The following is a 23,436-nucleotide window of genomic DNA, read 5'->3' as shown; positions in this document are numbered from 1 at the left end:
TCCTCGGCCGCCCCGTAATTTCAGAGCGCATCGAGTTTAAAATACCATCTACAAGCTGATGCTGACAGCCCCGCTCCTGCCGCCCGCTTGTGGCAGACCACACTTCCACGCTCACTGGCAGGCCCGGACTGGCCATCGGGAGGACCGGGAGGGTGTGTGTATGTGTGGCGCGAGCGAAGCACACCTTACGTGTTGTTGTTAGCATCTGATGCTAGCTAGCTGCGCTAACGGATATAAGGAGCTGTTTCAATGAAAACAGAGGAGCGACATTTCGCCGACAACTGCGCCGAGCACTTGACTTTATGCAGGTAGCCAGACATTGTACGAAAAGTCAGCACACTCAGCACGGATAGTGCGCGCAACATGATTGCAGCGTCCAGGCAGCTCCCATTCGAGCATCAATGCCTTGAGCTGCACATAGCTCCAACGATCCATCACAGTGTCTACACACACACGCACACGCACACACACGCACACGCACTCGCACTCGCACACACACACGCACACGCACACACACACACACACACACACACACACACACACACACACACACACACACACACACACACACACACACACACACACACTGTATTGTATTATTGTATGAGAGAGGTTCCAGGTTGAATTGAGGCGAATATTTGTAATGTTCAGAGGTTGTTGTGTTTATTATTCATGAGAATATTTGTCATTGTTCAAATGATAATAAACAAACATATAAAGCATATTTGTCCACTCATATGTTGATAAGAGTATTAAAAACTTGAAAAATATCCCTCTAATGTACATTTAGAACAGATAAAAAATGTGCGATTAATTTGCGATTAATCACGATTAACTATGGACAATCATGCGATTAATCGCGATTAAATATTTTAATCGACTGACAGCCCTAATGTAAACGCTAAATAAAACATAATTATAAACTGCACCAAAGGACCAGAAATTCATCTGTTTGTGTCTGCGTCTGGATCACTCTCCAACCCTCCTGTGAAGTAATGGCAAAAGGATATAGGGCATTAGCCGCGTTCACACCGGAGTACTTTTCACCATACTTTTCGCGTTTAGTTCCGTTAGTACCCCTTATGTCGCGTTCACACCAAAAATCGTACTTAATCTCGGGAACTTTTACCCCCATTTTTAGTGCCCGCTGAGAGATCGTACTTTCCTGTGGGTAAAAAGTGCCCCAGTGCTGATTGGCTGGGCGAATTGCAAACCACGCCCCGTACAACTGTGAAAATGTTGTGTAGAGCCGCCATTGTTTTTCCTCGCTACAAAAACAGCGCACCGACGGAGAGTAGTTTGTTTTTGAAAGCAGTTATGGCAAGCATCAAGAAATCGGTGGAGTGATGAGGTGTCGGCGCTTCTGGAGATCTACGCCGAGGACGCGACCCAGGGAATGCTACTGAAGCCAGTTCAGTAGCTTTCACTCGACCTGGGAATCTTGCACAGCCCTACGGCATACCGGCTAAAAATAAAGAAACTCAGGCAGGACTACAAACGGCGGATTCAGTGGCCAACGATGACGACCACGACGAAGGTAAAATCAACTACATGCACTGGGGTTTTAATCTGCACAATAATGGTCTCAGATGTACTTTTATTTGCTCAGTAGATCAAGCTAGCCATGCCAGGCTGAATAGGCTAACACCGGCCCCGAGCTAGCTACATCTAGCTAGCTAGATATTCTCGGCCGCTATGAAAACGTTTTGACTTGTGAATAACTGTGCAGTGTTTCTGTAATTTGCTTCACTAACTCATGGCACTAATCGTCTGTTTCAGGCGAGGATGGACAACTCTCGGGATTGGAAACAAGCGAGCTTTGCATTCTAGATCACAGCGCTTGCTCGTTCCCCTTACCAGCAACCAAACGCAAAGGTACACACACTGTAACTTTGTCTTGAAAGAACGTTACGCATCGAACTGATGTTCACAATCATGTTTATTTCCTTCTTGGTACAATTATGAAACAGCGTGAAAACGTATTCGCCTAGACCGGCATTTACAAATGTTCGCGCCTTTTTACTCTCTCACAAACATTGTAAACATTCGGGCTAGAGGTCACATGACTTCCGGTAAGAAAACTTGCCTCAACAACATTAAACAAAGTTCAAGCATACATGAAGCACAATCCTCCGTGTTTGAACCTCTTGAATCGCTGCATAGCCGATTTATTTGGACTGGATTATCCCAGAGAGGCTAAACATTCTTTATAACACAGTTTCAGATTTGTGAAACCTTAATTCTATTTGTGAAAATACAAAAAAGAGAGATTTCAGTGCTTTTTCGCTTCCTGGCCATATAAAACCAGGTCCTGATCTAAAACCACTATACCTAGACTCATCAAATCTGGACTGGATTATCCCAGAGAGTCAAAAGATTCTTTATAACACAGTTTCAGATTTGTGAAACCTTAATTCTATTTGTGAAAATACAAAAAAGAGAGATTTCAGTGCTTTTTCGCATCCTGGCCACATTAGACCAGGTCCTGATCTAAAACCACTATACCTGGACTGGATTATCCCAGAGAGTCAAAATATTCTTTATAACACAGTTTGAGATTTGTGAAACCTTAATTCTATTTGTGAAAATACAAAAAAGGGAGATTTCAGTGCTTTTTTTACATGTAGACCACATTAGACCAGGTCCTGATCTAAAACCACTATACCTAGACTCATCAAATCTGGACTGGATTATCCCAGAGGGTCTAAACATTCTTTATAACACAGTTTCAGATTTGTGAAACCTTAATTCTATTTGTGAAAATACAAAAAAAAACATTCCTAGTATGTTGTAAAACTACATGGCGACTAAACAGATCTTGTATCTTGCTTATTTTCCCCTCTTAGGAAAGCGGACACGGGATGCGAATTTCTTTGACACCGTCCAGGCGTTGGAGGACCGGCGTGCCGTGGTGAAAGAGTCGATGCACAGGGATCAGATGGTGCTGTTCACCAAGGCCCAGGAAACGGAGGACAAGATGCTCACCAGTTCATTTTATATTATTGTTATTACTGTTATTATATAGTCTTGATACAACTGACACTTTATTTTATATTGATAATGTTAATTTACATGTACAACTTCTATTTTATTTACATTAAAAATGTGAACTTCTATTTACTGTTAAACAGATCCTGTATCTTGCTTATTTCTCCTCTGACACTTTATCTTTAGTGACCGTAGCATCCTATACATCACATGTAAGTGATTATTCTGATACCATCATGTTTCATCGGTTATAAACTGGCAAAGCTTTATTTGTCATTTATTTATCATCAATGTTGCAACCTTGTGGAGGAATGGCAGGGGCACATACACAAATATGATAATTTATATCATTTAAAATATTATTTGACCTAAAACTAAATGTTTTTATGATTATCCTCTGAGGAGGACATGGGGATTTGCAAACTTTTAATTCCCCCCCCACACCTGGCACAGTTTATTGTTATTATATTGCCACACTGTACACTATTGCAATGTTGCCTGTCTTGACTGGAAAATAAAAGAGAGAAACAAAAGCACTGTACAAAACATCAGCTTTATTGTCAAAATGTTTACAATGTACAATTTACACGCTGTTCAGATGCCTCATAAAGCTGGGTCGCCGGTAAGGCAGTCCATTCGTCCCTGTACTCATCATTACTTTCACAAAGGTTATGTAATATGCAACATGCTGCCACCTGGATTTTGATCTTGTCCATCTTGCAGTCATTTCTTTTCATCAAGCACCGCCACCTGCCCTTCAGTCTGCCAAAAGCGTTCTCCACCACCACTCGTGCTCGGCTTGTTTTGTTATTGTACGCAAGTTGCTCAGGCTGCATTAACTCGGTTACAAAGCTGTATAACATGAGCACAAACAGCACAACTTCAGTCGACTCCATCTCCATCATGTCTGAGGTCGGAAGGTAAACAACAGACGCCTAATATACAGCGAGTGGGTGGGCGTCGCAGTATACGCGGGAAGTTTTTCTTCTTCTTCTCTTGTTTTGCAGCGGATTGCAAACAACTTTAAGGTGCATACCGCCACCTACTGTACTCGCCGTGAAGTGGTTTGTGGCCTGCCAGTAAAGCCAAAGCAGAAGAAGAAGAAGTGACGTCAGCGGCTCATTTGCGTAATCTTCCCTCAGGGAAAAGTACTCCGGTGTGAACGCGATCTGTACTAAGTGCCCTGGGGTAAAAAGCGCCGGGGTTCTGAGTGCCGGAACTAAGTACAGGAAAGTACTTGGTGTGAACGCGGCTATTGGAACATTGAAATTGCCATTATACCATTCTTATCTCTCGTCTAGAGCACTGTGTGGGTATCAGGGGCACTGCCTTAGAGTGGATCAGGTCCTATTTGTCCCAGAGATCCTTCTCTGTTAGGCTTGGTGACTTTACATCGTCTTCTGGATTGGATACAACCCGTTTCGTCTTCGTGTGGAAGGAGTCTAAGAAACTCAAGTTGCGAAAAAGCTGCTGGCCCGGACAACCTCTCACCCTGAAGCACTGTGCTGATCAGCTGATCAGTGAACCAGCATGTCATCCCCATCCCTGAGAAAAAAAGGATTCAAGAACTTGATGACTACAGACCCGTCGCCCTGACCTCTGTGGTCATGAAGTCTTTTGAGCGCCTTGTCTCACATCAAAACAATCACAGACCCCCTCCTGGACCCCCTGCAGTTCACCTACAGAGCCAACAGGTTGGGGTCAAAGATAATGTTGTTGGCAAGCCTCAATAAGTTATTATACGTATGTATGTAGGAAAAAAAATGTTTGGTATCAGCCCCCAAACTCCTCCCTTTGCACTAGTGTGGGACAGAAATGTGGCTCCAGCAGGTTTGTCCACCCTCGTTGTCATCCTGCCACTTGTTACAGGAAGTGTCCACAGTTTGGACAAGAGAACTGGTTTGGACACGGAGGGTCAACACATGACACTGAGCAGGACCTTAGGAGGGGGTGGGGAGTGCTCAATAACCCATGACCAGAAGTGTTGGAAATGTCTCTGGCCTTGGGTTGTCATAAAAGACGTAACTAGGAGACCCACTCCCAGCCCCTCGTATGAAGGTTCAGTTTGAATGAGGGAAAGGTCAAAATCAGTGAGCTGCACCTTGGTGATTGTGAGTGCTGTGGGAGGAGATAGCAATGACCTTTCATCAATGTCAACTAATAATGGTTGTTTTTACATTGGGCGCAGTCCAAAGCACAGCGCCTCCCCCGGGACTCAAAATCCATTGAATACATGAAAAATGTTGCTTCAAAAAAGTGTGGCCAGTTTGTGTTCCTGTAGATCTCAGATCTCCGCTTGCCTCTGATTTATGGAGCTTCATCTTCATTTTCTGTTAGAAACAAGCACATCATTATCATTATCACATTATCATTAGTGCTCCTGGTGTGGACAGTCAGATAAGGCTGCACAGCTCCCGCTCTAAAAGGCATCTGAATGCTAAGAAGGAAGCCGCCAGGGGCGTGGACACAGATAAGAAGTATTGTCCGCCACACTGACCCCCAGAATAACACCGAAGAGGATGAGGAAAAATGTGTATAAATTAGATTTCTGAGAATAAAGTTAGAAATCTGAGTCGTAGGATATGGGTTATTTATTTAGACACTGTGCAACACTGCTGGAGTTGGAGAAACTTATGAGCGGCTTAAGTTTGGCTCATTCGGCTTCTTTTTTTTTTTTCAGAAATCTGACATTAAAATCAAAGGTTGTTTTAGAAATGTATTTTAAGAAATGTATTGGATTACTAACCCTGAGTTTAAATACTGTTTTCATATGTGGCTCTAATCCTCTTCCACGGGATAAAGACATCTAAGACAGTTAAATATTAATTTCAGAATAGATCACATAGAACTGATGCAGTATATGGAGCATAATCATTGTGTACAGAATAAACAGAATCAAACTTTATCATGCATGAACCTCAGCCGAGCTGCACAACCCACAGAGCCAACATCCTGATGTCACCATGAGCCAACAAGGATCTGCTGCTTTATTGTACCATTATTATTTTATTGTACAGCCTGTTATTCTTGATACACACTGTAGATCATGCATTGCCAGCTGTGGTTAAATCGTGTGCCAGAAAGGGTGTTACCCCCCCCCCATCACAGCACACACACCAGACTCTAGTTTCTAGAATTGCAACCGCACTGTTGGGTCCTGTTTTGTGCAAACAATATACTTCTCACATGAAACTTCTTCTAAATAAACAGACATTGTTTTTTCTGAAAAATAATCCATTACAAGTAAACATCTGCACTTCACAGTAATAGTCACCGTGTTGAATGATGAGAAAGCTAATCCTGTTAAATATGAAGCTAACACCAGCAGCTGCTTAGTTTAGCACAAACATCAGACACAAGGAGGAACAGGTAGCTCAGGCTAGAAGATACATCAGCATGTAAAATATATTCCATTACAAGCAAAAGTCCCTCAGTTCAAACTTTTCTTAAAGGAATAGTCACTGTCTTGTGGAGTGATGAAAATATGAATGGCAATGTCTGTTCAATATGAAGCTACAGCTAGCAGCTGGTTAGCTTAGCACAAGAAACAAGGGGAAACAGCTAGCCTGGCTCAGTTCAGACAGTAACTGTTATATTTAAAATATATATATATCGATCTTGTGTCGATAATACACAAATTGTAATGAAGATATAGGGTACTCATACTTCGGTGGTAGAACATTTTCAACCTCAACACGCTCACAATTGTAGCATATGCTGAGGCCTACTACCATTGTGCTCATGCAATTTGAACTAATGTAACTTTTCAAACGTAATACTTTAGACCTCTCCAATAGTGATACAACTCAAGTAATATAATTCTGGTTAATACCATTTTGGTTTGCCTTTATATTCTGGTTGCTTTGTAAGCAGATGTCTCACTAGCTTTATTTGCTAGCACCTAACTCTGTCGCTGTTCTTAAACACTGCTGTCATATTTTCTCAATGAAGCTAGGCTGGGTTTAGTGTAACTTGATGTTGTGTACTGATTTGATTGTGGAAAGCTAATTGTCTGGTGGATCTCTTTTAAAGATATTATCCTGAGGGAATTATTTTGAATTATAATCTTGCAGTGAAATACTGATATTGTGACAGCCATAGTTCAAATATGAAAGAATCTGCCACCTCTAAAGGTCATCAATTAAAATCGCATCTCTTTAGTATGTGAAAAACCTCCAAAAATGTTTGGCCAGAAATATTTGGGAAAATAACAGTAAGCGCAGGGTGAGTCAGACCAGGAAACAAAAAAACATTTATTTCACCGCAGTGCTGACTCACATAATTATTAATGTTATTTTATATTTTATGAGGGTAAACAAATCATTTTTGCAAATGTTTGACGAGTTTCTTCTTTAACCTTTGACTGAAACCTGGCCAGTTATACTATGTCTTATACAATCGTTGGGATGTTTTATAAACTCAATTGAAAGACTCACAAATAGAAATGTGAGCTCTAATATTTCTGCACACATTTACTACTCGAACATTCAGTATAGCATGTTTTAAGATTGTGTCTATAAAAAGCAAAAGGGGAAAGTGGGTTGAATACATTAAACAATGCCTTCAACAACACTAGTGATAACTGCTATTTTTTTAACAAAATGTTTTCGACATATGAAGACTGCTGTGGAGTCATACTGTACTTAGAGAAGTCCATGGAGGAAGTAGAGCACAGCTTCTTTGCACGCAACATAGGCCGACCGCCTAGAAAACCACATCCTCCATCGAGTGTAAAACAGGCAGGTTGGATGCATACACAAAGGATTGCAGTCTTTGTCTCCTGTGGCAACACACACACACACACACACACACACACACACACACACACACACACACACACACACACACACACACACACACACACACACACACACACACACACACACACACACACACACACACACACACACACCTTCTATAGCTTTCAAACACACAAAAGGACAGAACCTGCATATGGAGGCCTGTGGTGAGGAAATGTAAATATGAACAGTCCCCTTGAATAGGCAGGAAATCTCTTGCTGTCATTTACTGAAGCGGGTGAAGCTCAGAGCTGCAGACATAATTAAAATAAGCAATAGTAATAACGGTTGTTGTATTGGGTACCGTTCTGAGACCCCTTTCTATAATGTATATAAGTATAGATTTAAAAATGATGGTTAAAAGCATTCATTTATTTCAACGATGCTTTTTAAGATCACAAATTATAAAGCCTTTTAAAATTACTAATGAGATAAGTATGTCGTAATACTTAATATGTCACTCACTGACATCTTTCTTTGCTAGGTTCATTATAGTTACCATAGTTGTAATATATATTGTCATGCATCATAAACCCTGTTTGATTGCATGTCACTGTATGTGCGCATTGTTCGCTTAAGTACAAATCAAATGTAATCTTAAATGTGAGTGAGAAACCAGCAATTATGAAATATTATTTTCTCTGATCTTTTAATTCATTATGTCTTTTGAATACTGTTATAAAGCATTATACATATGTATGCTTATAACTGTACAGTGCTATAAGCAGATTATACTACATTATAACTTAGTTTGTTGTGCGTTATAGATTTTGAAAGTGCTACATTATTTATGTAGTAACTTCAACTTTGAGAGGACATAGCATTTCAAAATGAGCCACTTTGTCTATTGAATTAAGTTAAACCTTAAACATGAGTATTTTAATGTGGATTTATTTCTTTGAATTGGCTTAAATAATGGAAATGGAAAAATAATAAATACTAAAATATCACAGGGAGAAGTTCTATTTATTTATTCTGATCAAATGTATTTGATCATGCTAATTTCACATATTTTACTAGTACATACCGTCTGTCTGAAACGCTGTTTTAGAACCTATCTTTCAACCCCAGTCCTAAAAGATCCAAGTATTCTCTGATTGGCTTGCAAGAACAATGTAGCAATCTTAAGCGATGTTTAAAATATTCAGAGTATGGGGGAGTGGGGTTATTTTCTAATAAGCCTGCATTTTACAAAATGTCAAACTGTACCTTTAAAGGACCGAGTTCAGGATGTGGTTGGAACATCCCTGCTTTGGACCGAGCCCTTCGATGTTCAAAAGAGAAATGTTAACACCTAACACAGAGACCCCTGGGGCCCCTGGGTAATCCATTGGTGTGAAAAACAATTGTCGTGCTGATACACATGGTTGTTCAGACTCAGAAATAGCTCAAGGGTTACAGATACAATGCACAGTAAAACATGTTCACTTCATGACATCTAAAAAAGCTTTAAACTTAAAATAGTAATTCAAGCACTTAATATGATAAGACCTCAAGCCAGTGGCGTCGCCTGGCCTGGGCATCCGGGGCTTTAGCCCCGAATGTTTTTTCTGTAGCCCCGGACAATTCTCCCTCAATAATATAATACATTAACCGTGCTTTACGTGAACCTCATCATGACACAAGAGAGGACGGCAGCACTGTAATTTCCCGTGTTCAGTGAATGCAACAGAGGCATGACACCAGACCAATCAGAGAGTTGCATGGAAAAAACGTGTGCTTGTGTCATTCAAGCTCCTCTGTGTGTGTGTGGCAATAGCGCATTTAGTGTGATAGAGAGAGAGAGAGAGAGAGAGGGGGAGGGAGGGAGGGAGGTGCCAACATGGACGTGTTGTTAGCATCTGGTTAGCTAGCTGCACTAACGGACATAAGGAGCTGTTTGTTCCACAAGAAGCTGGAGGAGAGTCCTCTCCTCTCAGACTGAGAGACTCAGGTGAGCTAAAGGACTCTCTGAGTGTTTAGATACATAACTTTAGTCTAAGTTATCTCAGTGGGTCTCAAACGGTTTGGTCACAAATTATTCAAAAGATTATTTCCGCGGCACACCTTCATATGATCATTATAGTTATAAAAAAAAAGAGAATAAAGGAAAAACAGTTATGAAATACTATATGGCAGTAAAACAAGAATAGAGTTTAAAAAGGGAGTGATTAGTAAAATATCCATAAAGAAAAAGAACATCTGTTTACAGTTCTGCTTCATATGGGTGTTGAGAGAGGTATCCATAGATCTCTTCATTTTGCTCTCAAAGTGCACCAGATTGATGCATTTAACTTCAATATTTAAAAAAAAATCTTCCCGGGGGAGCATCCCCCCGGACCCCCCTAGAGGAGGTACCACTCTACCCCTGCCTATATGCCGTGAGCTAATTATCGAGCCTTCATTGTAACAGTCGCGGGTGTACTGTGTGTGTGCGTGTGGGGAGTGTTGCAGTAAAAAATGCCACTGTAGTGCCGCCGCCACTGTGGGCTAAGCCCCGAATGTTTTCAGGTCCAGGCAACGCCCCTGCCTCAAGCCATAACATTCATCCTGTCTGAGTGAAAAGGTTCAAGGTTCAAGGTTCAAGGTTCTTTATTTTGTCATACGAACATAGCTACAGTGTAGTTATGCCGATGAAAATCTTAGGTCACAGGCTCCTCCAACAGTGCAACACAAAACACAGATAAACAGAAAAATATAGTGAATAGTAAATAGTAAATTCAAAAAGAAAAATAGTTTAAAAAAGTGAAATAGTGCAATAAGAGTCTATATGCAAGTTATTGGAATGATATATTAGAGAAATAGAGAAATAATTACTAAGTAGCAGATGAATGTTATGGATGTTGTTTCAGCAGTTCAGTTGTTTAACAGTCTTATTGCCTGTGGGATGAAGCTGTCTCTGAATCTGGTGGTTTTAGTCCGGATGCTGCGGTAACGCCTGCCAGACGGCAGCAGACAGAACAGTTTGGCTGGGGTGATGGGGGTCTTTTATAATCCGGAGGGATTTCTTCCTGAGCCGCTGGGAGTAAAGGTCCTCCATGGATGGCAGCTCCGTCCTGGTGATGTTCTGTGCAGTTTTCACCACCCTCTGTAAAGCCTTACGATCGAGGGCGGTGCAGCTGCCGTACCAGGCCGTGATGCAGTCAGTCAGGATACTCTCTATGGTGCACCTGTAGAAGTTGCAGAGTATCCTGGAGTCCATGTTGAACCTCCTCAGCCTGCGGAGGAAGAAGAGCCGCTGTCGAGCTTTTTTGGTGATGGTGGTGGTGTGAAGAGTCCATGTCAGGTCCTCAGTGATGTGGACCCCGAGGAACCTGAAGCTGCTGACTCTCTCCACCGTAGTCCCATTGATGGCGATGGGGGCGTGTCCCTCTCTCTGCTGCTTCCTGTAATCCACTATAGAGAAGCGAAGTCCCTCCCTTTCCGGTGGACCTCCATGGGACCTTATTTCGGAAAAATTATGTATTGAAGTCAATGGCGAGAGAAAAGTTATCTTTCGATCCCGTTTGAATTGTGCCACGAATTACACATGATGTTTGTCAATTTAAAAGATAATTTTGCAAGTAAAAAAAAAAATGTTTTGCCTTAAAACTGTGAAGTAAGACTTTTTTTGTGTGAAACCGCTCAATGAACTACATCTCTGGTCTCGCACAACAACACACGTCACCAAGATGGCCGTCACTACTGTCTTGCCAAACAAGGGATTGACTACCCTCACTATCACCACAATGAAACACATCCTGAAGAATGTCATGCAAAGCTGCCTGCCTGCCTGCCTTCCTTCGATTCTCCCTGAACTGCCTGATCTTTTTAATGTTCAATGTTAACCATTTGTGCAGATAGCATGACGTAGAAAAGATCGCCGATGCTAATGTAGCGTTAGCGTTAGCATGTCTCCCCCGGGGGCATCCGGGCTTAAACGGTGTATTATAGAATGATCACACCGGTGTGACGGTACTCTTCAAAGGGTTCACGAAATATGACTACTACTCTTACTGTTTAACATTGTGGGTTACTTAATGTTACTTCATGTTAAGGCTAATACAAGGCTAAGGCTGTAATGCTAACTAACGTGCTTGCTACTAGCTAATTAGCTAACTTGATCCAGCCACTCCTGGTCCTTCCATCAGACGGGAAGCGAAAGAACGAGCAAGACCCATTGCTGGTATGATTACAACCTGGTACTAAGCACACAGGCATCTTGTTAAAGTGATCTTATCTTAGCTATCTCTTATATTTAGAGGAGGAAAACAATTATGACATCAGTTATGACATCACTTACGCGACTCTGGGATTTGTAGTCTTTCTAGTTGCGTATTTTTCATAGTCTTATATTTCAACAGTTTTACGACAAACTGTGACTTTTTTGACATGGAAATGATTTTTTAAGATTGACAAACATCATATGTGTAATTCATGGCACAATTCAAACGGGATCGAAAGATACATTTTCCGAAATAGAGAGGCGAAGTCCCGCCCTTCTACTTCCGCCCCATGGGACCTTATTTCGGAAAAATTATGTAAAACTGTTGAAATATAAGACTATGAAAAATACGCAACTAGAAAGACTACAAATCCCAGTGTCGCGTAAGTGATGTCATTAACGTTACACATTACACTCGTGTTACTCACCGAAATCTTGTAAAGCCGGTCCCGCATGCTGGCTCTTACGGAACCGTCTAACTCCCCTTTTTCGTATGTACAGCTCTCAACATGCTCAGACTTATAGTGATTTTCACCTCTTTTAATATTTTTCGCCTTATTCTGAAAGAAAGAGGTGAAATGTGCTAACGTGACGGCCATCTTGGTGTTGGTGACGTGTGCGAGACCAGAGATGTAGTTCATTGAGCGTTTCACACAAAAACATGCGTTACTTCACAGTTTTACGACACATTTTAATTTTTTACTTGCAAAATTATCTTTTAAATTGACAAACATCATATGTGTAATTCGTGGCACAATTCAAACGGGATCGAAAGATAATCTTTCTCTCGCCATTGACTTCAATACATAATTTTTCCGAAAATAAGGTCCCATGGAGGTCCACTGGAAGGGGAGGGACTTCGCCTCTCTATAAGGTCCCATGGGTCGGAAGTAGATGGGCAGGACTTCGCCTCTCTATAGAGTGCCACAGTGACGCGTCCTAAAACCCGGAAGTAAGCTGCGCATGGGTTCCTTCGACAAAAACGCAATGCAATTTGTCCATAGGATTTTGGAAAATAGCTTGAAATAAGGTCTGTGGTTGACACACATTTAAGAGACGGATCACGTTTTGTTCAGTCGGATAATCTCCACATGTCTACACTACTTTCATAATTTTCTAATCATAAATCTAATCGAAAGATTTATGATTGATAGATTTATTTATCTCGTCGCCGTCTGTGATCTGGCCGATGACGGTCGTGTCGTCAGCAAACTTCACGATGGTGTTGGAGCTGTGTATGGCCACGCAGTCGAGTGAACAGCGAGTAGAGGAGAGGGCTGAGCACGCAGCCTCGAGGGGCTCTGGTGTTGAAGATCAGGGTGATGTGATGTTTCCCACCCGCACTGCCTGGGGTCTGCCCGTCAGGAAGTTCAGGATCCAGTCACAGAGGGCGCTGTTGAGCCAGAGGTCTCTGAGCTTGATGACCAGCTTGGAGGAGGGCACGTATTGAAGGCTGAACTGTAATCAATGAACAGCATTCTCACATATGTGTTCCTCTGGTCTAGGTGTGAGAGGGCAGTGTGGATGGTGAGGGCTATGGCGTCATCTGTGGACCTGTTTGCTCTGTAGGCAAACTGCAGGGGGTCCAGAGAGTCAGGGAGGGAGGAGGTGATGAAGGTTTTTGACTAACCGCTCAAAGCACTTCATTATGATGGAAGTGAGTGCTACTGGGCGGTAGTCATTAGGGGCGTTCACACCAAGTTATTTTCCCACAATAGTTCATGAGAACTCAGTTCATGAGAACTCTTTTAGTTATGATGAACTAAAGCAGATCGCGTTCACACCGCAATGAGTTCCTGGGGGTGGATTAGGCAAATAAAGCCGCTGACGTCACTTCTTCTTCTGCTTTGGGTTTACTGGCAGGCCGCAAACAACTTCACGGCGTATACTGCCACCCGGAGTCCCCGGCCGGAAGGCTTCAGTAGAAGCTGCTGGGAGTCGCATCAGCTTCTACTGAAGCCTTCAGAGTAAATCGCCAGAACGCCGACACCTCCTCATCTCCACCGCTCCCATGTTTTCTTTTGTGTTGCCATAAGTTAGTCTCTCTGCGTTTGTGCGCTGGGTTAATGCTAATGCTAATAATGCTAATGCGAGGATAATAAAATGGCGGCTTCACAAAACCTTTTGGGAGTTTTACGGGGCGTGGTTTGCAATCCGCCCAGCCAATAGGAACCTTTTTCTCCCACGAAAGTCCCTGCTCTCTAGCAGGGACTGAAAAGGGGGTAAAAATGGTTCTGATGAACTAATTTAGTTCAGGGGGCTTTTTGGTGTGAACGCAAATATATCTGAGTTCTGATGAACTATTGTGGGAAAAGTACTCCGGTGTGAACGCGCCAATTGAGGCTGGTGATTTTTGTCTTTTTGGGGACAGGAACGATGGTGGAGTGTTTTAAACATGTGGGGACTACAGACTGCAGCAGGGACCTGTTGAAGATGTCTGTGAACACCTCTGCCAGATGAACTGCACACACCCTTAGAACACGGCCAGGGATGCCATCAGGTCCAGGAGCCTTGTGTGGGTTAACCCTTTTAAAGGATTTGCACACATCTGCCCTGTTTAAAACAAAAGGGCAGGGCTCCTGGTCCCTCTGTACCTCCACAGCCTGGCTGCACTCGAAGCGAGCAAAAAAACAGTTCAGCTCATCTGGGAGAGATGCGCACGCAGACACTCCCGCAGCACCCCCCGCTGCTCCTTTCCTGACAGCATGGGAACATCCAAACAGATGTTGGTGAAAGCAGGCTTTACATTTCTCAGGAGAGTAACTCAGAATCACTGTGGTACTGTGGTAGACAGATAAAAATACTCTTTATTCACTTAGCTTATTCAAAATTGTGTACAAAATATATAAATATCAGTTCGGAAGAGATACAAAATGAAATGCTACATTTATACTGTACGAAACATCACAGTAGATCATTTACAGACGAAATAGTGGTCATCTTAACTCATTGTTTGACAGATTTAACGCCAACAGGACAGATTCAATTAGATGTTTATTACATGTACGCTGACACCAGTGTCAACAGCCTTTCTCTCTGACGTCTCCTTGGCAACATAGCTTAATGTCTCCTCGACTTCCCTCTAAAAATGGAAAAGAAAAAATGTATCATGCTTCAGCCTGCTTGTGTTGCAGCACTGCTCCACTACCACAGAACTGAATAATAGGATATTATAATTTCCTAAAGATCAGGTCTTTGTCAAAGCCTAAGGTATTCCATTAAGATAAATAATACAGGACATCTTTACATTGTAGAGCTGAAATAAAAAGTTGTTTTGTATTTTTGCTTAAAATGATTAAACAAATAATTACCAAAATAGTTGCAAATCATATCAATAAACTAATCGTTTAACCAGTCAAGAAAAGAAAAGGAGAACAAGAGACAGAAAGAGGTTCAAACACTAAAGGGAACAGCAGAAGAAGACACACAGGAAGTAAACACTGAAGGGGATGACAGAAGAAGACCAAGCCCCCAGGAAGTGCGCCGGACTCTGAGGAAAATATTCGTGGTGGCCAAACGGCGGTACTACACTTCCGTTAGGTTGCTGGGCCCGGAAACACTTTTTCCCATTGACTTACATGGGGAAAGAGTGGTCTGTAAATCGTTGGATAATTTTTTTTTAAACTAAATAAACAACCCAGTATGAACGTTTGTATAGCCCTTATTAAAAACATTCGGTCCTCAAGTTGTAAAATGTGCTAATAACGTTATTCTGTGAGTTATTTCCCTCGGCATTATGAACGCGCATCTAACCCACGGGACCGCGCCGCCTGGCACGTTCATGTTGCGTGTTCAGCACTACATGCGTTTTATCTTTACCCATGGATGCACAATAAGAACGGACCCATATCGCCTTACTGCCAGCCCACGGAGCTGTAATAATGGATATATTGCACATGTTTGCTGTAATTCATCATTTGTAAATTATTATACTACATGGGCTGTATCAGTGGCGTCGCCTGGCCTGGGCATCCGGGGCTTTAGCCCCGAATGTTTTTTCTGTAGCCCCGGACAATTCTCCCTCAATAATATAATACATTAACCGTGCTTTACGTGAACCTCATCATGACACAAGAGAGGACGGCAGCACTGTAATTTCCCGTGTTCAGTGAATGCAACAGAGGCATGACACCAGACCAATCAGAGAGTTGCATGGAAAAAACGTGTGCTTGTGTCATTCAAGCTCCTCTGTGTGTGTGTGGCAATAGCGCATTTAGTGTGATAGAGAGAGAGAGAGAGAGAGAGGGGGAGGGAGGGAGGGAGGTGCCAACATGGACGTGTTGTTAGCATCTGGTTAGCTAGCTGCACTAACGGACATAAGGAGCTGTTTGTTCCACAAGAAGCTGGAGGAGAGTCCTCTCCTCTCAGACTGAGAGACTCAGGTGAGCTAAAGGACTCTCTGAGTGTTTAGATACATAACTTTAGTCTAAGTTATCTCAGTGGGTCTCAAACGGTTTGGTCACAAATTATTCAAAAGATTATTTCCGCGGCACACCTTCATATGATCATTATAGTTATAAAAAAAAAAAGAGAATAAAGGAAAAACAGTTATGAAATACTATATGGCAGTAAAACAAGAATAGAGTTTAAAAAGGGAGTGATTAGTAAAATATCCATAAAGAAAAAGTACATCTGTTTACAGTTCAACTTCATATGGGTGTTGAGAGAGGTATCCATAGATCTCTTCATTTTGCTCTCAAAGTGCACCAGATTGATGCATTTAACTTCAATATTTAAAAAAAAATCTTCCCGGGGGAGCATCCCCCCGGACCCCCCTAGAGGAGGTGAGACCCCCACAAAATACCACTTTACCCCTGCCTATATGCCGTGAGCTGATTATCGAGCCTTCATTGTAACATTTAACAGGGTGTACTGTGTGTGTGCGTGTGGGGAGTGTTGCAGTGAAAAATGCCACTGTAGTGCCGCCACCACTGTGGGCTAAGCCCCGAATGTTTTCAGGTCCAGGCGACGCCCCTGGGCTGTATGATTAAATCTTGTACCGTAAATGTTGTATTAAATAAAGTTAATATTACCGACGTAGATTAACGTCCCTGGAGCTTCTTATTGCACTAAGAAGCTTATTGCACTGTATATATATATGTATATGTATATATGTATGTATATATATATATATATATGTATATGTATGTATATATATATATATGTATGTGTATATATATATATATATACAGTGCAATAATTCTTTCATGCTAAATTAAGCTCTGTTGCTTGGATATCACTAGATCCTGTTACAGCGTAATATAAAAGTACATAACGATTGATGTGTAAATTAGCATAATTACTAGCTAGCCGCTAGCTGCTAACTGCCGCGGCCGCCTCGTTAATATCAAAATCCATCATATAACAGTCCAGTACCATGCTGTCATGAACGTGCGGTGCCGTTACGTGTACAAATTGACGTGCTTAATGTGAACAAGCCTTTTGGGGGGCGTGGTTAAAGTTGCGCATGCTCTATGAGCGCACATACGGGTACTTCTCAGGCATGACGGGTAATCTGTGACGTTTCGCTCTCTCAAAAGTTGGGCCATTTTATCTTCATGCGCCAATGAGCAGCTCTCATAGGAATTAATGAGGCCCCGCCTCCCACGCTGTATCCAGTTCTTATTATACATCCATGAAGAAGACGGACAGGAAGTAAACATTGAAGGGAACAGCAAAAGAAGACAGACAGACAGAAAGTAAACACTAACGGGAACAGCAGAAGAAGACACACAGGAAGTAAACACTAAAGGGAACAGCAGAAGAAGACACACAGGAAGTAAACACTAAGGGAACAGCAGAAGAAGACACACAGGAAGTAAACACTAATGGGAACAGCAGAAGAAGACAGACAGGAAGTTAACAGCAGAAGAAGAAAGACAGGAAGTTAACACTGAGGTGTAATCAGCTGGATAATGTGTTGCAAGTCATCCTCTGTATATCTCAGACAGGAGGAGTTGTTACCTGCAGTGTGAGGCTGCTCTGTGACGGCCCTGTGGAGCTCCATAAAGACGCGTCCTCCTGCATGGCTAACGTCTTGTTAACAAACCTCAGCATCCCTGTCAGTGAACTCATGTCCCCCTCCACCTCCTCCCCCACCAGGGTGTTCACAGACTCCCTCCTGGACTCACTGATCTGCTCCTCGTCGTCTCCCAGCTGCATGGAGGGAGCTTCCGTGTCTCTTCCATGTTCTTGCGTTTCCACCCTGTATGTAAGAGGGTTGAAGGAGAGGTCAGAGGTCACTGTGGTCTCCACGGCGCTGAGACCCTGCCAGCTGTGGTCCACTGTGTTAGGGAAAGAGGAGCCGGAGGGGGGGGACTCCCACGGATGCTTGCTCAGAGCCTCCTTCAGGGTTTCCTTCAGGCTCAGGGGGAGATCCAGGGAGGAGTCCACGCTGTTGCTCAGCCAGTCGCATGATTGGATGGAGAGACAAGGGGCGGAGGCTGGAGGAAGGTAGGTGTGAGGCGGGGGTGTTAAGCGAGGGTGAGGCAAGTGAGCGTGCTCAGGAGAGGGGAGGGTTGCTGGAGTCTTATGGGGGGAGGAAGGAGGGGAGGAGCTCTCTGAGGAGTGTGTGACTGTGCTCAGAGCGGGGAGGGAGGGGGTGTGGGTGTACAGGTGGTGCTGTCGCTCAGCAGCTCGCTCCAGGCTGGAGATCCTGGCCTGGAGACGGGTCACCTCAGACTCCTGCAGCCAGACCAGAACACAAAGGATTATTAAGGGTCTCCACAGCTTCTTAAACATCACATTCAAGGTTTTATGAAGGTTTTTCCTGGCCCTATTTTCTCAAAGTGAAGGAGCAAACACAGTATAGTTTGAGACATGGAGCAAAGTTAATGACGTCTCTTTCTCGCAACAGGTGGCGCATGAGAAAATTACACAAATGTGGGAGATACTTGCAGAAGGCGTACAAAATAATTAAAGAATGTAGCTTGTTATTATTATTTTCTTAGATTTTTTATAATCTTTTAATGTATTTAAATGTTGTTTTATAATGTGCTTCTGTTGCACTGTGTCATAATAATGCGTTTAATGTATTGCTAATGCTACTCTCAGACTCCTGCAGGTAGACCAGAACCGGTTTGTTCAGGGTTTTTCTTAAACATCAAATATTTCAAATACTTTTCAGGCCCAACTCACTGTAATTCAAGGCCAAAACACGGCAAAGATGGAGACACGAAAGAATGTTAATTCCTGTCACGTGTTTTCTTTGCAGGTGGCCGCATGAAAAGACATTCTCGAGTTATGGGAGAAATGTCAAGTAAAACAATTTCATGATTTCATGACCTGTGGGAACCATGTTTTTTTCTGAATATAATTGAGACAGTTCCATAATGCAACTTTCAGACTTCTGCAGGTAGAAAACAACACATCTTCTTTAACATCAAATTCAAGGACTTTTTACAGGACTTTTCAGGCTCAATTCCCTGAAATTCAAGGACAGCATGATTTGGGACACTGAACACAGTTAATTCCTGTCACATGACATCGTGTGATGTAGCGTTTGATACGATGACAGTACATGGCATATAACACATTTTAAGTAAACTTACTTTATTGCCAAAGAGTTAGAATTAGTATCCATTTTCAAAAACGTTCAAGGCCTTGACCCCACCTCCTTAAGATCACAAGCTTTTAATGATTTCAAGTATCCACTGGAATAATATTTTTCTTTTTTTTAACTGAAAATAAATGTACAGACAATTCAATTTTTTTGTTTTCCTGAACATTCTTAAACCTAAAATTCAAAGACCCAGGCCCATTTCTTTCAAATTCAAGGACCATCATTGTTTGCGAGAGATACAGAATACATCATCTTATTTTAATCACCAATTCTAATATTCAATTTTGTTAGTTCCGGTGACCAAAAATATGTATTTCGAGAAGTCTGGGGCTAACTTGTTTCTTTAGCCTATTTCGGGGAATTATTTTCATCAGACATTATGACCAGATTTTAAATTTGTCGGACTTTAACAGATGTTTTCTGGTCAAAATCAGGTACATATTGGCTAACAGAAACACTGCCGTATACCCTTCCACAATGCAGCTTCCATCACTCTCACTAGAGCACTGTACCTTGATGAGCAGGGACTCGTCGAAGGTCTCCATGGTCCTCCTGGAGGCCTGCAGCTGAGCCTGCAGCTGGGCAGCCTGGACTCTGAAGTGCTGTAGCTGGGTGCTGAGCAGCTCCAGCTGGGTGTGGAGCTGAAGGTTCTGGGCCCGGGTCTGCTGGTACAGGACCCTGCTCTGCTCCAGCTGAGCTCCACTCTGACGGAGCTGCGTCTCAGCCTGGTCTCTCTGAGTTTGGAGGAGACTGGCTTGGCTCCGGGCGCGATCCAGCTCCTCTTTGGTCTGGTCCAGCTGGTTCTGGCTCTGCTGGAGTTTAGTGGCGAGCTGCTCCTGAGATGAGAGCATGGTGGAGGAGATCTGAGAGGACACTTTGAGGAGCTGACCTCGGGTCTGCTGCAGGGACTCCAGCTGGGAGAAGGAAGAACAAGATGAGACAAGTTGGGACTAGTCGCTTGATGTGCTCTCACATTAAAGACGTGGTCAACGTGATGCCACCCGTTAGTCTGTGGAATAAAAATGTGAAAGGAACTATACCAAACTAGAGGCTGTCACCATCTATACCATCTATATAGACTTATATGAACATGCTGCAATGTGTTACAAATATTGTATATTAATATGATATAGAAACGTCACTCCCTTATTTGTACAATACCAACTTATTGTACGGTATATGAGCATGACCTCAAACATTTGAATGTTATCTATTTATCCTACAATATATCAACCTGACCTGGATCATTTATATGCTGTTCACTTATTGTATGATATATGGACATGACCTTGATCATTCTTAATTAGAAAAACGTATCTTACAAAATAACGCCGATTTAAATAAATCCCAAAACAGGTGTAATTTTTAGGCTTTCGTTTAATTGTTTGTATAAACATGACCATTCATTTTTACATTTACGATTTATCGTACCATATATGGACACGACCTAAAGAAAAAAGTAAGACGTGACCTAAATAATGTTGACATTAACATCTTATTGTCGAGTACATATAAACATAACTTGGCCAGAATAAACAGCAGGGTATACTCTACCATTAAAAGACGTTTACCATTTTATTACAGAGACATTGCACATTTTTTTAACAGAGCCTGAGAGTCCATTTCATCTTCTTTGGTTGTTTTTTTATGTATTTGGAATATGTAAAAAAAAAAGAAAGAAAAAATATCACATTCAAGCTCTGAATCTAAATTAAAAGTTAATTGCTCTCAATATAGGTCATTGTTGGAATGGATTTAGATTCCTTGTCACATGATAGGGATGTTTTTGTTCCAAAAGTGTCAATATTTCTAACACATTGCAGCATTCTAGTGTTTGAGCACTCCGTGTGCATGTCTACTTTGACAACAATGGATTTAAGGGCACTTGTATAACCACTATGGCACTTTCACATTGGCTTCACTTCTTCAGATCCAGAGACCATTTCCCCTTTCATACACTCTGTGGGTCCACCTCCTTTCTAAGTTATCAGGTAACCTCAAAGGTTACAGCAGTACAAGGAAGTAAAAACAGCACTATCTTAACTAACAGCAGGAATTAATATGTTATTAGTGTCGGAGAGATAAGGCTATAGGAACAATGGTGTAGTTGACGTTTATAAGGACAAAAAGAGGAAAGAAAACAGATGAAAAGGGAACAACACAAACCCTAAGCCCGTAGATGGGGAGAGAAATGGAGAGCAGACTGGGGGTTTTCCAGTGGCGTCACATTCTACTGATAATGTAATGATGTGAGAGTGAAATTACCAGCTTATCACAGAAATCATTAAGTCTTAGTCAAGAGCAAGAACAACTTAAAGCTTTACATGTTCTTGAACCTGATATACAAACATCAGGTTCATATCAGTATGTAGTGTCTCTACTGTGACATGTCTCCATGCTTTAATGTTCAGAAAGCTCTTAATGTTTCTCACACTGCCTGTGCTGCAGCACCTCTTTTCACCCTCTGTCTGAAACCAGAGTCTGCTCTGATTGGTTAGCTGGCCGGCTCTCTGTTGTGATTGGTCAACCGCTTAGAGATGTCCCGCCTCTTAGATATTAGGTACGAGTGCAAGAAGTCCAATGACGGTGTTTCAGGCAGGGGGGGGGGGGGGGGGGGGGGGGGGGGGGAGTGTGTGGGAGAGAAACTCCCTCTGGAGGGAACACAGGGATTTTAGCCTTTGCAGACCATTTACATGCACTACAACCTAAAGAAGAAAGAACACACTACAGGAAAGGTAAAAGCCTAAAAAAAAAGAATAGGGCCTCTGATGCATTATGTGGAGTCTGAGGACAACATGTATGAAGCCCCACTCCCTGCTGTACCTCCCTGCTGTGCTGCTCCCTCTCCTGCTCCAGCTCCTGCTCTAAAGAGGTGACCATGCTCTGCAGCCCGGCCTCCAACTGCAGCTTCAGAGCCAGCTCCTCCTCCAGCTCGCACAGCCGGGCCTCCTACACACACACACACACACACACACATCCACCCACACCCACACCCACACACACACAACTGGCAGTATTAGTAACAAAAATGTCCGCCTCAACAAGACATTCCATCTCCGACACTACAGGAAAGAAAATACATTGTTTTGCTTCCATAACATGTCGTTTTTCAGACTAGTGCAGAGAAAACGTGCAAAAATGTACATTTAGGTGTATATATTTTTCAAATGTGATTATTTGCCTATGCAGATTTTTCATATATTTGCAAAAAAGCAAGCATTAGATATTTATCCTTTGTGTATTTAAATATACAAAAATGTACTTAAAGAGGCCCCTTTGTGCTTTTTGGGGGTTTTCCCTTTCCTGTAGTGTGTTATATAGGTTTTAGGGCATGTACTGTAAATGGTCTTCAAAAGCAAAAATCCCTCCAGAGGGAGTTTGTAGGACCTTTTTGAACATTAGAGCATGGAGACATGTCACAGTAGAGGTACTTAATACAAATATGGAACCTAACAATTAGCATAACTTGTCCTCTATGATGTAAGTTATCTTATGATATATAGTGGTGAACATTGTCCAACTCATTTAAATGTAGTGTCTCCCCTTAACACCAAATGATAAATAATAATAAATGGTGCTTTTGCTTCACCTTCTCTTTTTTATGCAGCTTGGTGGCGTGCAGCTCTCTGGTTAAATCCTCACATCGACGTTCAGCTTCCTCAAGTTGTTGCTGTATAGTGTGAAGCTGTTGCTGACACACACGCAGCTGCTGATCATGCTCCTGGGACTCCTAACACCATAAATAAACACACACAGTTTGAGGATTAACATTAGAACACAACTCATTTCAGGTAAGTGTCTGTTCATAGTTTGCAGTGTTTGTTTTGAAAGAGAATCTTTGAAAATACTTTTAGGACACCAGCTTACAAGAAAATAGGTTAGGTACAATCATGGCTTGATTGCGT

At 42.3% G+C, this 23,436-nt stretch overlaps 1 protein-coding gene across 3 annotated transcripts in view; it reads right to left on the bottom strand.

Annotated features, from left to right (window-relative positions):
* Positions 1 to 14,757: 14,757 nt before the first annotated feature.
* Positions 14,758 to 23,436, bottom strand: part of ccdc18 (coiled-coil domain containing 18) — a 34,484-nt gene continuing 25,805 nt past the window's right edge. For 2 of the 3 annotated variants that reach the window (XM_034138127.1, XM_034138128.1), the window contains exons 22-26: positions 23,121 to 23,261; positions 22,355 to 22,480; positions 20,044 to 20,445; positions 17,935 to 18,654; positions 14,758 to 15,052 (exon numbers count right to left, since the gene is read on the bottom strand). In XM_034138127.1, the coding sequence (XP_033994018.1) occupies positions 14,957 to 15,052; positions 17,935 to 18,654; positions 20,044 to 20,445; positions 22,355 to 22,480; positions 23,121 to 23,261 (1,485 nt within the window). In that variant the 3' untranslated portion in view covers positions 14,758 to 14,956. The remainder of the gene's footprint in view (positions 15,053 to 17,934; positions 18,655 to 20,043; positions 20,446 to 22,354; positions 22,481 to 23,120; positions 23,262 to 23,436) is intronic. The other variant, XM_034138129.1, reaches the window with a different exon arrangement.

Source organism: Trematomus bernacchii, unplaced genomic scaffold (genome assembly GCF_902827165.1).
Source record: "Trematomus bernacchii unplaced genomic scaffold, fTreBer1.1, whole genome shotgun sequence".
Taxonomy (NCBI): Eukaryota; Metazoa; Chordata; class Actinopteri; order Perciformes; family Nototheniidae; genus Trematomus; species Trematomus bernacchii.
The sequence above is the reverse complement of the archived record's forward strand: the minus strand, read 5'-3'. Positions and strand labels throughout refer to the sequence as shown.